The sequence below is a fragment of the Lipophrys pholis genome, assembly GCF_963383615.2.
Source record: "Lipophrys pholis genome assembly, chromosome: 4".
Lineage (NCBI taxonomy): Eukaryota > Metazoa > Chordata > Actinopteri > Blenniiformes > Blenniidae > Lipophrys > Lipophrys pholis.
In genome coordinates, this window is record NC_137637.1 from 28,084,217 (window position 1) to 28,098,905 (window position 14,689).

General features: G+C 38.0%; 1 protein-coding gene across 1 annotated transcript; it reads left to right on the forward strand.

Moving 5' to 3' along the window:
* Window positions 1–358: 358 nt before the first annotated feature.
* Window positions 359–12,071, forward strand: LOC308108170 (tubby-related protein 1-like). Its single transcript, XM_080460930.1, has 13 exons — window positions 359–821; window positions 3,279–3,411; window positions 3,521–3,625; window positions 3,722–3,850; window positions 6,551–6,670; window positions 7,438–7,596; window positions 7,671–7,753; window positions 7,887–8,051; window positions 8,551–8,663; window positions 8,811–8,919; window positions 9,021–9,119; window positions 10,219–10,390; window positions 11,077–12,071. Exons 1-13 carry the CDS (start codon window positions 807–809, stop codon window positions 11,208–11,210), a joined length of 1,536 nt encoding a protein of 511 aa, XP_080317056.1. The 5' UTR covers window positions 359–806; the 3' UTR covers window positions 11,211–12,071.
* The last annotated feature ends 2,618 nt before the right edge of the window (window positions 12,072–14,689 follow it).

Consider the following 14,689-nt stretch of genomic DNA (forward strand, 5'->3'; position numbering starts at 1 on the left):
AACAGATATGTCAAACAAATCAGAGTTCTGTCAAGTTTAGTGTTTTTTTTTTTTTTTGGATGCAACAAAAGCAGCAAAGATATGATATGTTTTCTTTTCTTTTTTTCCAAGGGGGATCATGCAAATACAGAATAATGATGGTTTATCTTGTTCAGAATTGTGAAATAATTTAAAAAATTAAATATAGAGGTTTCCATTATACTTCCTCCAACATTTGACTGGTCGAGACCACTCAAGATAAAACTGGCCTTTTTGTGGCTTCTCAATTAAAAATGAGTTTGCTCCTCCTGGTTAAATATTCACACTCACTGTGTTAATGAATTATGTGTTTTGTTGTTGTTGTTGTTTTTTTTTCAAGAATACAAGAAGATGAATCTGTTTCCGGTTCTCCCTCTCAGCTGAATGTCCAGGTAAACATCAGATACAGCCTATACAGTACAATAGATGTAATAAAACAAATTTTTTAAAAAACACAATTTTGTGACAGCTGTGCTGAAGCTAAAACCGGCCCTCAGTACCCAAGAAACAAAAAACTTGCCTCAGTGGTCTGAGTTGTGGTCACAATTGACAAACAAGCGAGCAGCTCCCTCCTCCCAAGGCTTTTCTTTGGTTTCTCCCGTTGACGTGTTCCTGCACAGCAGATGGCTTTACACATAAATCCTATTAACAACTTTCTGCTGATGGAGACACAGTGAGTACAGGGCTTCCGCACTCTTTCATTCCCTCCCCTGAGAATCCTGCTTTTGTATTTTATTTTCTAACCTTTAAAAAGAAGCTGAGGTAGTGCTGAATCCAGAGGCCACATCATGTCGGCAGAGAAGGTAAATGGATGGGATTGTGATGTACTAGGTGTTTGTTTAGTTTTTTGTCTATTCAGTTAAATCATTTTTTTCTTTTAATTTATCATCTTAGTGATGACATGTAATTTACTTGTAGGAAGCGATCTAATGAATCACACAAAATACTAATGCAAAACTTATTTAACATTTTTGCTTAGTCATAATAGTGTTTATTGTTATTGACTTACCATGTCAATGTTGCAGTTCAGTTTTAAGAGGTTTTTCTTCCATTTATTCATTCTATTTATATCTTCTTTGAGAATAAATGTGACATATTTGTGACAAAGTTTGTGCAGATCTTTGACCCACATATGAGGTAACTACTTCGTAATGCCAACACGCAATGAATGCTGATGCTTATTCAGTTGGAATAACATTTAAACTTCACTTCAAAAGTAAGAATCACCTCTATAAACCACAAAAGATTGAGTTGCTGAAATTTCCGACCCTTAACTTATATCTTGATAAGGAACATATAAGTTTAGAAAGCTCCCCAAGTTTTACATATTATGAAGTGCCTCCATCATTGATAGAGCTCCTGAACAAACTCAAACAAAATATAGTTAAAGCAACACATCTGTCTTGATCACTCACTAATTGCATTTAGTTTAAGTTTCTTATTATACATTAATAAAAAAAAAAATTTCTCAATAAATTAGAAAAAAACTCCCATCAACAAACTCAGGCTGTTTTCGTAAAGATTTAAGGTTGTTGGTCTTTTAAAGTATATTCATATCCTCCCAGTAAATTGCCATTATTAGTATTACTATCGACAGTTCACAAAGCAATGAAAGACAGAATAAGATATCAATACATTAAAGATCGGTTACTCAGTAAAAACAACAAACAAACAAAAAAAAAAAAACAGAATAAAAGAGGACAGACTTGACATTGTTGTAAGAGATTGGTGCTTATATAATAGTCGGACATAACAGCCAACACAGTGATTAAACAACTTTGAACAACTGATCCTAGTATGACCGATGTACAGGCCGCTGCCTTCACTCTCAGTTGTGGATTGTCTGCAGACACAAATAGGACTTCATCGATGCAGGATCTACATGTAATAGGATTACATTTACTGTCTCCGCTCGCCGCGATCACACTGACCTGGTTCTCTGTGACTTTGGACACAGACGCATGCGGTCTGTGTCATCGAATGCAAACATTTAGTGCTCGGTCTGAAAAAAAACCTCTGAAATCTAAAACACAACTGGATTAGATTTTATTTCACTGTAGGAATGTAGAAGTATTTGAAGGTTTCTTATGTGAAAATTACGACATGGAAATGAATAATTCTTGACCGGGGCACATTTGCTATCATTATCAAGGATGACTGAGGGTCATAGAGTTCGACTCCCTTTTGGACTTCACTTCACTTTAAAGCTTGAGTCTAGACGCCCCTGAGAGAAGATTATGTCAAACATGATAAACGAAAAGGTGTATGGAGGAGAAATGTTGCCAACTTAATGAAGATAAAGTCTTTAAAGAACATACAAAAAAGATAAAATAGAGAGTCAACGTGAAGCAAACCAACCTTTCTATAAGCTCGGAAACTTTTTGGTTCTTATTGCATAATCTCAGGGCTAATAGTTGGGAAATGCAACCGACTGTCACGTTGGAAGTATTAACAAAAGCTGAACGTTGTTTACAAAAAGAGTGAAATATGTTGGTGACTGACTACTTTCGATCTTTTATTCTGGAAAAGTTATATAAAATGGTTACAAAATGTGTTTATGTCCTGTTTTTGTTTTTTTGTGTAAGAGTAATTCTGTTACAGAACTGTACTATCAAAAATAGCAATAGATTATTCAGTTCTTGAGAGCTCAGCTTTACATGGGACACTTCAATTGAGTCGTTCACATAACTTTTCTCTTTCACTTACCTCCACTTATTATAACAGTGAACCTAACGTTGTGATTTATTCTTAACACAAAACAAAGGTTGTAAGTCGATTCAATGAAAAAGCAAATTTGAATGTGTCAACATAAATCATCAATTTGATTTTAAAATAACTAAATGCTCTCTGGAATAAAGCTGTGCTAATATTCATTGTGCTGGGAATTCATTCATATGTTGAAAGAGTCAGAGTCCAGAATCATGAATATCATAAGAATAATATCAGAAACAAGCATCTTTGACATATTTATATTTGCTATTAAAATTCGGCTTTCTTGTAAAAAAAAAATCTATATTTTCAATTATATTCACCTAATGAATATAGTAGATAGAGGAAGGATCCTAATCCTATTTTACCTTTTTATTCCTTGCTTTCGTTTACGTCTGAATTTGTGATGGTGAGTTGTTTTTCCTCTTGTTTATGTTCAAGCGAATCGATTTCACCTCTCTCACAGTGTTTGTGTTCTGCCTTTCACCTCCTCTTTTCCCAACAAGAGTCTAATATTTTATGTCATTTGTATCCCAAAAGAAAATCTATAGAAGCCAAAAAAGAAGAAAGAGGAGGCCAACAGTGCAACAGAGGCCAAGCTGAATGGGACGGAGGCCAAGCCCAAGAAAGTGAAAACCAAGAAGAATGAAGACGCGGCTGGAGACGACAGTTCGGCTGTTCAAAGTGAACAAGTTTAAAGAGACTATGATATTTCAAAACAGACCGGGCATTTCTCCTTCTGATGCGATCCCATCATAATTATCACCTTTTTGTTTCCCTTTTAACATCTCAGATGGGAAAAAAGTGAAGAAAAAGAAGCCGGAAAAAGACAAAGAAGAACCAGAAAAAGACAAAGAGCCAAAGAAAAAAGCCAGAAGTGCTCCAAAAAAGAAGAAGAGTGAGTCGATAAGGAGCAGCAGTACATCGGCTTGTGTTGTAAAAACTGGACTGGACACGTTAGGATTTAATGAATATATGTTGTCCACGCCCGCAGATTCAGAGACGGACGACGATGACGATGAGGAGGAGGATGACACCCCCAAAAAGAAAACAAAGAAAAAAACAACAAAGGATAGTTCCCCATCTGCAAGCTCCGCCAGAGAGAAGAAATCCAAATCTAAAGGTATGATGACAGCTCGCAGGAAAACAAGCTGTTTTCACAAAACATTGCCTGTGTTGAAACTGAGAATTTTTATTTGACCAGAGTCTAGTTAAGAGGATTAGATGATTTCATTGTGTAAGTAACAGAGTGGAAACGCTGACTTGGCAAGTGAGTGAGCATAAACACTGCGGCTAAGTGGGCAGCTCGCCTTCAAGTAATTCATTGTGGAAACTGTAATTAGAATATTAGAATAGTCAAATCCTACATAATGCCTTCATGCCGCAATTAGACATCATGGAATCAGTCGGGACTGTGTTGACTAACTCATCGTTTAGCGAAAACCTGAAGTGAACAAATAAAAATCCAGTGCATTTCACCATTTCCTTTCTAAAATGAAAACTAGACTTGATGGTGCGCTTGGGTTTGTTTTAGTCTTGTGCTTCATACGGCCGTTCTCAGGTTTCATGAAGATAAGGATATTTGCAGCTCCAACATCTTGGCTTGAGTGAGGACAGTGACCACCGCCTGAATTAGGCTTAAAAGGACAATAGCTAATTGGTTTATTTCCAGGAAATTAGGGTCATGTGGAGCTGAAAACCAATCCCAGCTAACAATGGGTGAAGGCAGAGTGCACCCTGGAAAGGTCACTGTCTGTCACAGAGCAAACACAGGATGACAGACAGTAACACACTCAAACAGTGACAGCGTAATACAAATTACCCTTCTCTTACCTGGAAGGTAAGGCTTGTACTTTCACATATATGCCTCTCTCCAGTTATGATGTTCTAGGTCTTAGTGAACCCGACACTTTACTGATAGAAAGAATTGATGAAAAATCTATTTTTGTGGCCGCTTGATCTCTGAGATGCATCACAGTTTTTAATAGATATTATCTGCCAATCTTCATAACGTTACAATTGGCATTTGTTTGAGAACACGTTCTTACTCCAAGCAGGAGTAGCTGAACCTGACACTATCATTTCTCCCGTGTGATTTATAGTTTATACAGACGCTCACTGTTCAGAGTTGCACATTTTTATGTAAGTTATTCTTCTTCTGAATTGAGCCGAAACGACTTAATTGTTGCTTGGATATGGAATTACTGCGTATGATGAGCAGGTCTCCATCGCCATTGTTTTGCTTGGAGGATTTCCAATGTTCTTGACTCAAAGCAAATTTAAGCCATCAGTCATTTCAGTCAAGCCTGTGTTAACTTGTGTTTCTGGCCCCCTGCTCTCTCTCGAAAGGGAAAAACAAAAAGTATTGCTCTGTTTCAGGGAACAACATTGGCCCACATGTATTATTAGTTCACTAGTTTGCTTCATTTTAGTAGCAGGATATAGAATGTGTACAAGTCTTAGCATTTCTTTTAAACTTGATATTTTTACATTTTACTTTAATTGTTACATGATTTATCTCAGCTTCCTTGAAAATCAGTCATCAATACCAGCAGTGAAACCTTTCCTCATTTTACAGAAGCAGAATATTTCAGGACTGAAGCTGGACATAGATTTATAATCTGGAAAAACAAAAACAAAACGTGTATAAATTGTGTTACTCAGCTTACAGTAAAAATGCAAAATCTATGGTTCATAATATCATCAGGTCACAATCTGGAGAAGTTGTTGACTGAGAAAGACAAGGCCAAGGTCTGCATGAAGTATTTGTGATACGATCAGCATGTTGTCTCTGTAGATCTCTGAGAACTTTCTCATGCAGTGCTCAAAATGTCTCACTCTTGCATACTTCACTTCACTTTTGCTCTCGTAGAATACCAAAAGTTATGTTGTGTTCATTACGTGTCATTTCTGCCTCAAGCCTTTTTTTTTTTTCTTAATTTTTTTTAGTTCAGGATCTTGTTTTTGTGTTTGCAGCGGTTTGTTATTATCATATCAAGACAACACAGCCGAATTCTCAGACCAGGTGAAATTCTCCGTTATCAATGTGAGTCCTTACCTTGGAAGATCTTAAATCAAATGTTTTCAGTCCCTGAAGCTCAGCACTGCCACAAACCTGAGAACAACCTACTTGAAAAGTCATTAGTCAGCGAGTTTAGCTGAGAGTGCATGTTGGGACAGATTTGAGCAGGTTTTAAGAGGGAGAGCTGACAGCTGCGTGAGCGTAATCAAGGCTCTGAGGTACCGCAGACTTGTGGCCCTAATTTCGGTGTGGAATTTGACATCTCCCACCTCCATTTTGTTCAGGTTGGGCACTTTGAGGTTTTTGGGAACCGCAGAAAATAGACATGTTCTTTTTCCCGTGTGCATTATTGACATATTCCCGAGGGTGAAAATCTGTAAACTTCACATCCATCTTTGGTGGGGGTGATTCCAGTTCAGTACGAGTGAATTACACTCTGGACACGTCACCAGTCCATCACAGGGTCGACACAGAGAGACAGACACACACGTTCACATGCAATTCACACCTATCATCCTCCAAAGCATGTTTTTGAATTGTGGGAGGCGAATGAAGATTTCAGATTCACACAAAATCAAAATGTTCATGTTCCAAAGTGCTCTGATCCTCACATACATGCTGCCTAAGTGACGTGAAGTTGGCACCCGCTCCAGTTTATTTCACGAGAAATTGAGATTAGCTTTATCTGGCATTGAAAAAAAATAAAAAAATGTGCACTCAACATTTTTCTCCGCTCACACATCACACTCGAGGACAGATAAGATTTGTTTTTCCAACTTTGCATGTTTCTCCCTTTTTCAGACGAAAAAGAATCGGATGGGAAAGAAAAAAAGTCCAAGTCAAAGGAGAAAGAGAAGAAGAAAGAACCGGCTTCAATGTTCCAGATAAATGGAGACAAAAACACCAAGAGCAAAAAGAAAGGTGATTACATTTTTCATCCATCTACTTATACAACTGTGGGTCGTTGGGGAGCTGGGGCCGATCCCGGCTGAGATTGGGCCGGGTAGATTAACAGATTAACAGATCCCTGGTCCATTACCGGGTAAACAGAGAGACAAAACTGTCACATTCTCACCTACTGGTGATTTAGAATCACCAATTAATCCACATTAAGGCATGTTGTTGGATTACGGCAAGAAATCCGGAGTACCAGGGAGAAAACTCACACACACAAAGAGAACATGCAACCGTCTCAAACCAGAAACATTCTGGTTTTAAAACCAAAGTGCTTACAACCACATGTGGCCTCGTACAGTATGGAAACTATAACACAAATATCCAGTTACTTAAGATCAATCAAACCAATAAACAATAAGCTCCACGTGGTGCTAAACTCTGATCATATCGTGCAATTTGTAAAAATAATCCCCTCAAGTGGTTCAACACAACCAAGTCACGCCCTTCGAATGTACAGCACCAGAGAAAATAGAACATTGTCGTCACTTCCATATAATAATGGCTGAAACTTCTAGCTGAACTCGACTCTTAGGCGGGAGGACATGTACACGGACGCTCGGGTTCAGTGGACAGCAAAGAGAGGAAACAGAATGACACAAAATTAAAGGCTGATCCATAGACAACCTTCGCTGCCATTAGACTATGGATCTTTTGTTGATTTCACTGAAAAACGTCCACCTTTAAAGCACACGTTTGAACGCTGAAAGTGTGAACATTTATTCACTGACCAGCTGCCAAATCTGAGAGCGACGACAGTGAAGAGGAGACAAAGTCAACCAAGTCCAAGAAGAAAGCCGGCGCTGCCTCGGCATCCATGTTCCAAACAACAGCCGATAAAGAGAAAGACAAGGAGAAAGACAAGGAGAAAGACAAGAAGACAAAGAAAAAAGGTCAGTTTACTGAGACCGTTGTTCTTTGTCGCTCTTTGCTGACATGTAAGTAACAAATCTGTTGTCTGATCCAGCAAAAGCAGAAGAGAGTGATGATTCTGAGTCAGAGAAGGAAGAAAAGTCCAAGAAGAAGAAGGGAAAAGGGAAGAAAAAAAAGGTATCTCACGTTCCTACATTTCACCCACAAAATGACACGTTTCATTTGAGTGGGATGATGTTACACGGGCAGGGAAACGTTACATGTGATTAAGAGTGAACCACACAGCAGAATATTTGTTGTTCTTCTCCAGGAGAGAGCTCCGTCACCAGAGATCGAGTTTGACGACTTGGAGAAGTTCGTGATGGAGCCGGCTCCACAGGGGGTCACTGTCAAGTGCCGAGTGACTCGAGACCAAAGGGGGATGGATAAGAGCCTCTACCCTCTGTATTACCTCCACCTGGACAATGAAAAGAAGGTTGGCGGCTTCGCAGCTGATCACTGGAACAGCATCCGCAGGCTAAAACATCGAATTAACAAAATACAGCAGCATCTTATTATCTCAAGACCGTGCACAGTTTTAGGGGTTTATATAAAGTAAAGTATACGGTCTGCAGCAGAGAAGTTGACTGGCGCAGAATATTTATCATACTCCTTCAACAGATATTTTCCTTAGAGCCATTTTTACAGCAAATCTGCTTTTTAGTTTATATCGAATTTCAACATGGCTGCTTGTCCTGGTCTTTTATTTATTTATTTATTTATTTATTTATTTATTTATTTATTTATTTATTTATTTATTTATTTATTTATTTATTTATTTATTTATTTATTTATCTATTTATCTATTTATTTATCTATTTATTTATTTATTTATTTATTTATTTATTTATTTATTTATTTATTTATTTATTTATTCATTTGTTTGTTTATTTGTCTATTTATTTATCTATTTACTTATTTATTTATATCTGCAGACGTTCCTGTTGGCTGGAAGGAAAAGAAAGAAAAGCGCAACTTCAAATTACCTCATCTCCATCGACGCCACAGATCTATCAAGGGGTGGAGAAAACTTTGTGGGCAAGCTGAGGTATATAGCTTTGTTTATTAAACGAAATCATGAGCAGCACGGGAACAACGTCGGCCAAAGCCGACGTCACTTCGCTTCAGCTTCGTTTGGCGTTTCTTTGTGGAAATACCCGCCATTAAAGGATTGCCTTGTTTCCACATTGCATAGGTCAAATTTGATGGGGACTAAATTCACTGTGTTCGACAATGCTCTGAATCCAGAGAGAGCTCTCCCAGACATGTCTAACGCTCGACAGGAGTTAGCAGGCATCATCTACGTGAGTTATTTCACACTGTTAGAACAAGGGGGGGAAAGAAAAAAAGAAAAAAAGGTCAATAATGAAGTGGTAATATCTATTTTCTGTGTTTCCGTCCTCAGGAAACAAATGTTTTGGGCATGAAAGGGCCCAGAAGGATGACGGTCGTCATCCCAGGAATGGATAAAGACAATGAGCGAGTGCCGCTCCGACCGAGAAACGTGAGCTCTGTCATATGTTTATATATATATATATATATATATATATATATATATATATATATATATATATATATAAATGAATAATTAGGTTAAAACTGAAAAACAATCTATCTGGTATCTTTTAATCTCAAAAGCTTTTAATTCATCGCATTTTTTGTGACTAATGCAGAGAAACTTCAGCCGCTCAGCAAAGTGTGAGGACAGCCTTTCCTTGCTGGATCTCATTGAATCTTTGCCATCAGCATTTCTCTGACTTTCCAAACCTTGTGATAACGCTCACCAACAATGGGCTTCTCTTAGTAATTAACAGATGATCTGAGGATGAACCTAGCAGATGCCCACAGAGCAGGAAAAAGTTATAAATAGCTTTAAAGAGCTTGCAGCCTACTGTCTGATATGTCATTAAGACATGGCACTTAAACTGTGGAAGTCGAGTTGACATCTGGGAGCTCACAAAAAAACAAAACACACATACGCTGAGCAAGATGGCCAAGCAAAAACCTTCACGTGAATATCGGCTAATTCTGTTTGCCATGTACGAGACTGACACTGAAATAAAGCTGGATGTGATTTATAAACAAAGGATCCAAAGCAGACCTTAAAAATTCCCCATGAAATACTGGAAGAGACATGAACTAAAGTTACTGGAGTGACCCTGAGACAAATTTGCCAGAATAGAGAAGAAAGATTCTCAGCTGGTCGCAAAAAACATTTGCAGGCACTCAAAAGTATAAACTCTATGACTTCACAGCTTTTCTGAACAGTATTGTTTGTTCAAAGAATGTGTAAAGTCACTTTATTGTATTTCACTTTTGGGGGATTTATTAATTATTTTCACTGAAAAATGATTGAACAGGTAAATTTGACGACACAGCTGCATAAATCTCGCTTTCATTTTCTCTCTTTCAAGGTAGTCTAATAGTTTTCAATCTAAATATTCCTAAAAAAACAACAACCCACAAAGAGAAATATGTTCTTAGCAATTGTCCAATACCAACAACTAAGCTGGGACCTGCCAGCAGCTTGACTGACGCCCTGTGTGATGATCAGTTATCCTTCACTGATGCTCGCTGACTTCCGTCTGCTCGTTCCTCGGCAGGATTGTGACGGCCTGCTGATAAGACACCAGAACAGAAGGATGGAAAATCTGATCGAGCTTCACAACAAGACGCCAGTGTGGAACGAAGAAACTGCTTCTCACGTGCTGAACTTCAACGGCAGGGTCACCCAGGCCTCCATCAAGAACTTCCAGATCGTCCACTCCAAAGACCGTGAGTCCTGTTTGAACGTTCTTCCCATCGAGACAAACATGTTGTGTTATACACGTACGACCGTATTAACATGTGGAAGATGCAGGGTGTACGATTAGATCTACAGCGATAGATACGCCATAAACAGCCTTTTAAATAGTCGCATGATGAATATAAAGCAAAAAACTTACAAGCAGCTTATGGAGGTATTTATTCATAGCAAGAAGTGATATTTTATTGAACAATTAATCCGAATCCAAAACTTTACTTTCAGAAAATTTTAACCAAAAATACGTATGCAACATCAAATGTTTAATCCTTCTGGGCTTGATGTAGAAATACTGATTTCCCTGAGTTTTTTTTCTTTAATTGTGGATCACATGAAGTGACCGACTTAACTGCAGACAGATAAACAGCTTAATGTGGTTAAACACACTTCACCTTCAGATTACATCCAGAGTGGCTTATCTAATTGCTTTTATGTGTGATTGCTCAATTATCCCTTTGTTCTGTCTCTGATTTATTCTTAAACTTTACCTGAGCTCTGTCCGCAAGTGGTTTCTTGTTCTTTCAATAATCATAGTGTTTTAATTTTTAATTTTTTTATCATAATTGTGATTGAAGTACAGATAGAATATTCTACATATTTATATTTGTACCTGCCCATCTTTCCATTAAAATTAAGTTTCCACCTTACCCCCCCCCAGTGGACTACATCGTGATGCAGTTTGGCCGGATAGCCGACGACATCTTCACGTTGGACTACAACTACCCGATGTGTGCCGTGCAGGCTTTCGCCATGGCACTCTCCAGCTTCGATGGCAAATTCGCGTGTGAATAACAAGACTTCCCTCGGCCGTCTGTTCACACCGAGTCTGTACCACATCTGTCTTTGGACTCGCCGACGCGTTCTGTTACATGCGCCGGCAACCAATAGCTGTCGCCGCTCTGCCCACCTCTATTTGGCGTGCGAAGTCCTCCCCGCAACAAAATCCGATTCGTCCAATCATCTGATCTCTTGCTCTGGTGAAGAAGAGTCCTGCAAACCCCACCCCACCCCCCAAATGGACTCAAGTGACTTTTCATGATACACCTTAATGATGAAGGTGTTTTAAGACTATTAACATCATTAAAGGATCTTAATGATTAATCGCTGTCTTTAACTCTGTTAAACCGTGTCGTCTGGATGTGTAGAGCTCTGCGTAAACTATCAATAGTTCAGTGTGTCGAAGGTAACTGGAAAATACACCAAAAAAAACTCAATTTAAACATGAGCATCTATTTTCTATTAGGCACATATACTATTTTTATTCCAAAGAAGTAAATAAGTGTGCTCGTTGACACATCAAGAATCGGTGCAAGTGGCACGTGTAAAGATGTGCGTCTTTTATTGGAGATAAACTTCACCCCATCAACTGTCTGTTTCCGGTCTCGTTTGTGTAGTTGTCTCGTCACCATCGAACGAGTCGGTGTGCACTTTTATTTATTTTTCTTCTTTGCCTCACTCACATAAATGTATCTGATTTCTCCTCTTTTAGGTTTTTCTATCTCCACGTTTTTGGTTTTGTTAAAAAAGAAACAAAAAAAACAAAAAAAAACAACTTTATTTTCCCCAAACGCCTTTGCTGCATTTCTAGACCTGTTGTGATAAAGTTGCATGTAAAATTAAAAAAGAAAAAAAATAAATCCTGAAGATCACCTTACATTGTGTGCACATGTTTTTTTGTCTACCTTATCTTGTTTCCAAGGGACAGCTTTGCAGAAAAACAACCCAATTGAAGCCGTCGCCTACTTTGCAATGGTAATATATAGAAATAGTCGCGCAGATTCCCCTTTAACACTTTCTACCTGAGGTTTTTGTTATGTACCCGGACAGCTATAAATATGTTTTATGACTGTATCATCTGCTGTGAGGGAGGCGGCTGGCAGATAATCAGTCAGATTCCAGTGGCAGGTTTTCGAGACACCCACGCTTTCCTTCAGTTGTTGCCTGACATGTCGAGAAGAGCTTCTTTCAGGGTGAAAAACCTGTTTGAACCGAGGGCCTGGAGAGTAAGTGAGAGGTGTGTATTCTGCCTGAACCTGCTCAGGCAGTTGTCCAAACTCGCAGGTTAAATGGAGCCTGAAGGTGGCGGCTCCCCTGGACAGATGCTGTGAGGTTTAGTTCCTCCTCTTCTCTCCCCCTCATTGTCTCTCTCTCTCTCTGTTACGTGACTTCAAACAACCACCAAGATCACTGTTGTCATTCCCAAACATGAATGCACTTCCTCATCTTCCAAGTATGTGCTCAGATGTGCCTCTAATGTTTGTGTGTAAATGGTGAATAAAGCCTCATCTTGTCTTGTTGCAAACATATTGTTGACCGATAGAAGGAGCTGTTGCTGGATGGAAAGTGTTCAAACACAATCAGAAGATTTTTATTCAATCAATTCGCCATGATGTAAGTGAAACAACAGCTCTTGATTCCGGATTTCCTCTTGAACGGTCCCAGTCAAACAGTATTTAACGTGTAGTGCCTAATAAACAGGCCACTGCCCTTTAAAATGTTAGACAGATTGGTGACAGATTTATAAGTTTCAGCAAGTAAACAAGAAGAAAGCATCTAAAGTCAATAAAGAGTGTTTATGAAAGTAAGAAGAAAAAAAATGGATAAGATGTATTTTTAGGAAGCTAAAATAAAAAGTAAAAAAATGACAACACAATGACAAAAAGAGGAAAAAGTGATGTTAGAAAGTAGGCGAGGTCATAATGAATTAAAACAGAAAAGTAAAATACATTTTGAAAAATTGTCCAAGAAGAGCAAAACACTAAGATTTAAATTTCAAACAGACCCATGAAACCACATAAATTAACTTGAATTTAGATGGAAATTTGGAGCGTGTGCTTATGATAGACATGACATTCAGTGTTAAAATAAATGCCAGTGTAGAGTTTAAAACTGGTTGTGGTTATGCATGGTTATGGTTGTGCATATACTGCGAGCAGGCTTAAAAATCAATGCAGCATAACTGTGGTCTTAATATGGGACAACATGATTTCAGCTCACTTGGTTCGGTTTCAGAGGCGTTTACAAAATCTCCAATTCGGCCTTCTGCTGCTCCAGCACACCTGATTACAGTGATTTAGTGATAATGAAGTTTTCTGCAGATGCTGATCACCGCAAATTCATGACATTCAGAGGTGTTGGATCAAAAGGACGTGAAAAACATGCAGCACAGGTTCAATTAGGAGATAATAGTTTCTTCACCGGGCTCTTATTTAGTATCACTGGCTAAACAAAAAAAATACACGCAGATAAATTGTAGTGACAGTAGATTTATATTAACAAATTACTTTGTAAAACATGATGTTTTTACAGCATTAAATAAATAAACAAATAAATAAATACATGGGAAGGAAAAACATCAACATGTGGCTCCAGTTTCTGTGCATGGAAAGACAATAGGAGGGAAAATAATCAGGCTGAAATGTTTAAATGTGTAGCAGCCGCTGACCGAGTAAAAACCACAGCACAAATGCATGCAAACTTCAGAGAATCATATTTTTTCATGACAGAGGAGGATTTCAGGACTTCCTTGTTCTCTGTTCTATTGTAAAAGAGGGCAAATCTTTTTTTTTGTTGATGACTAGAAAGCAGATTTTCTTCCTCCGAGGCTAATTTTCAATCTTTTCTGTATTTGTACTTCCTGACATGTACAATGTTTACCAGAATATCAGATGATTAGTTGTTTATGACAACATTGGCTGGCTTGATCCCTCTTCATATCCCGTTTGAAGAGTAAATCCTGTACTTTCTCTCTTAACAAAGCAGTGACAATGAATTACCTGAATTCACCAACTGATCGATTGGTTGCACACAGTTTGTTTAACCATTTGTAATATTAAAGTTTACACTTGCTGATTGTGCGTCGTATGTTTGGAGAAAACACATTATTGGCTGAATCTCCAGTTTTGACCAGACTTGGTTGATAATTGTTTTAAGGTTTACATGTGAAAACAATCATTTAAACCAGACTTCAATTACAAACTTTAATGTTTGTTTTTTTGTAGATTTCTGTCTGCATCAGGAGCGTTTACTTCATATTAGTTCACATGTACATATGTGCACACTGTCATTTTGCAATAATCACCTTATTTGATAATGTGTGCATTCTGCATCATAAAGGTAAGATTTCATAGAAGTTTAAATAACATGAATACTTTAGAAGAATTGGCAATGAAACTTTAGGTTTGCATGCTGAACACCCATTGTGACAGAAAAGGAAAGACAGTACTAATAAACATCTTATTTGCAATCATCCAACTTTCTCTTTTGGTTTT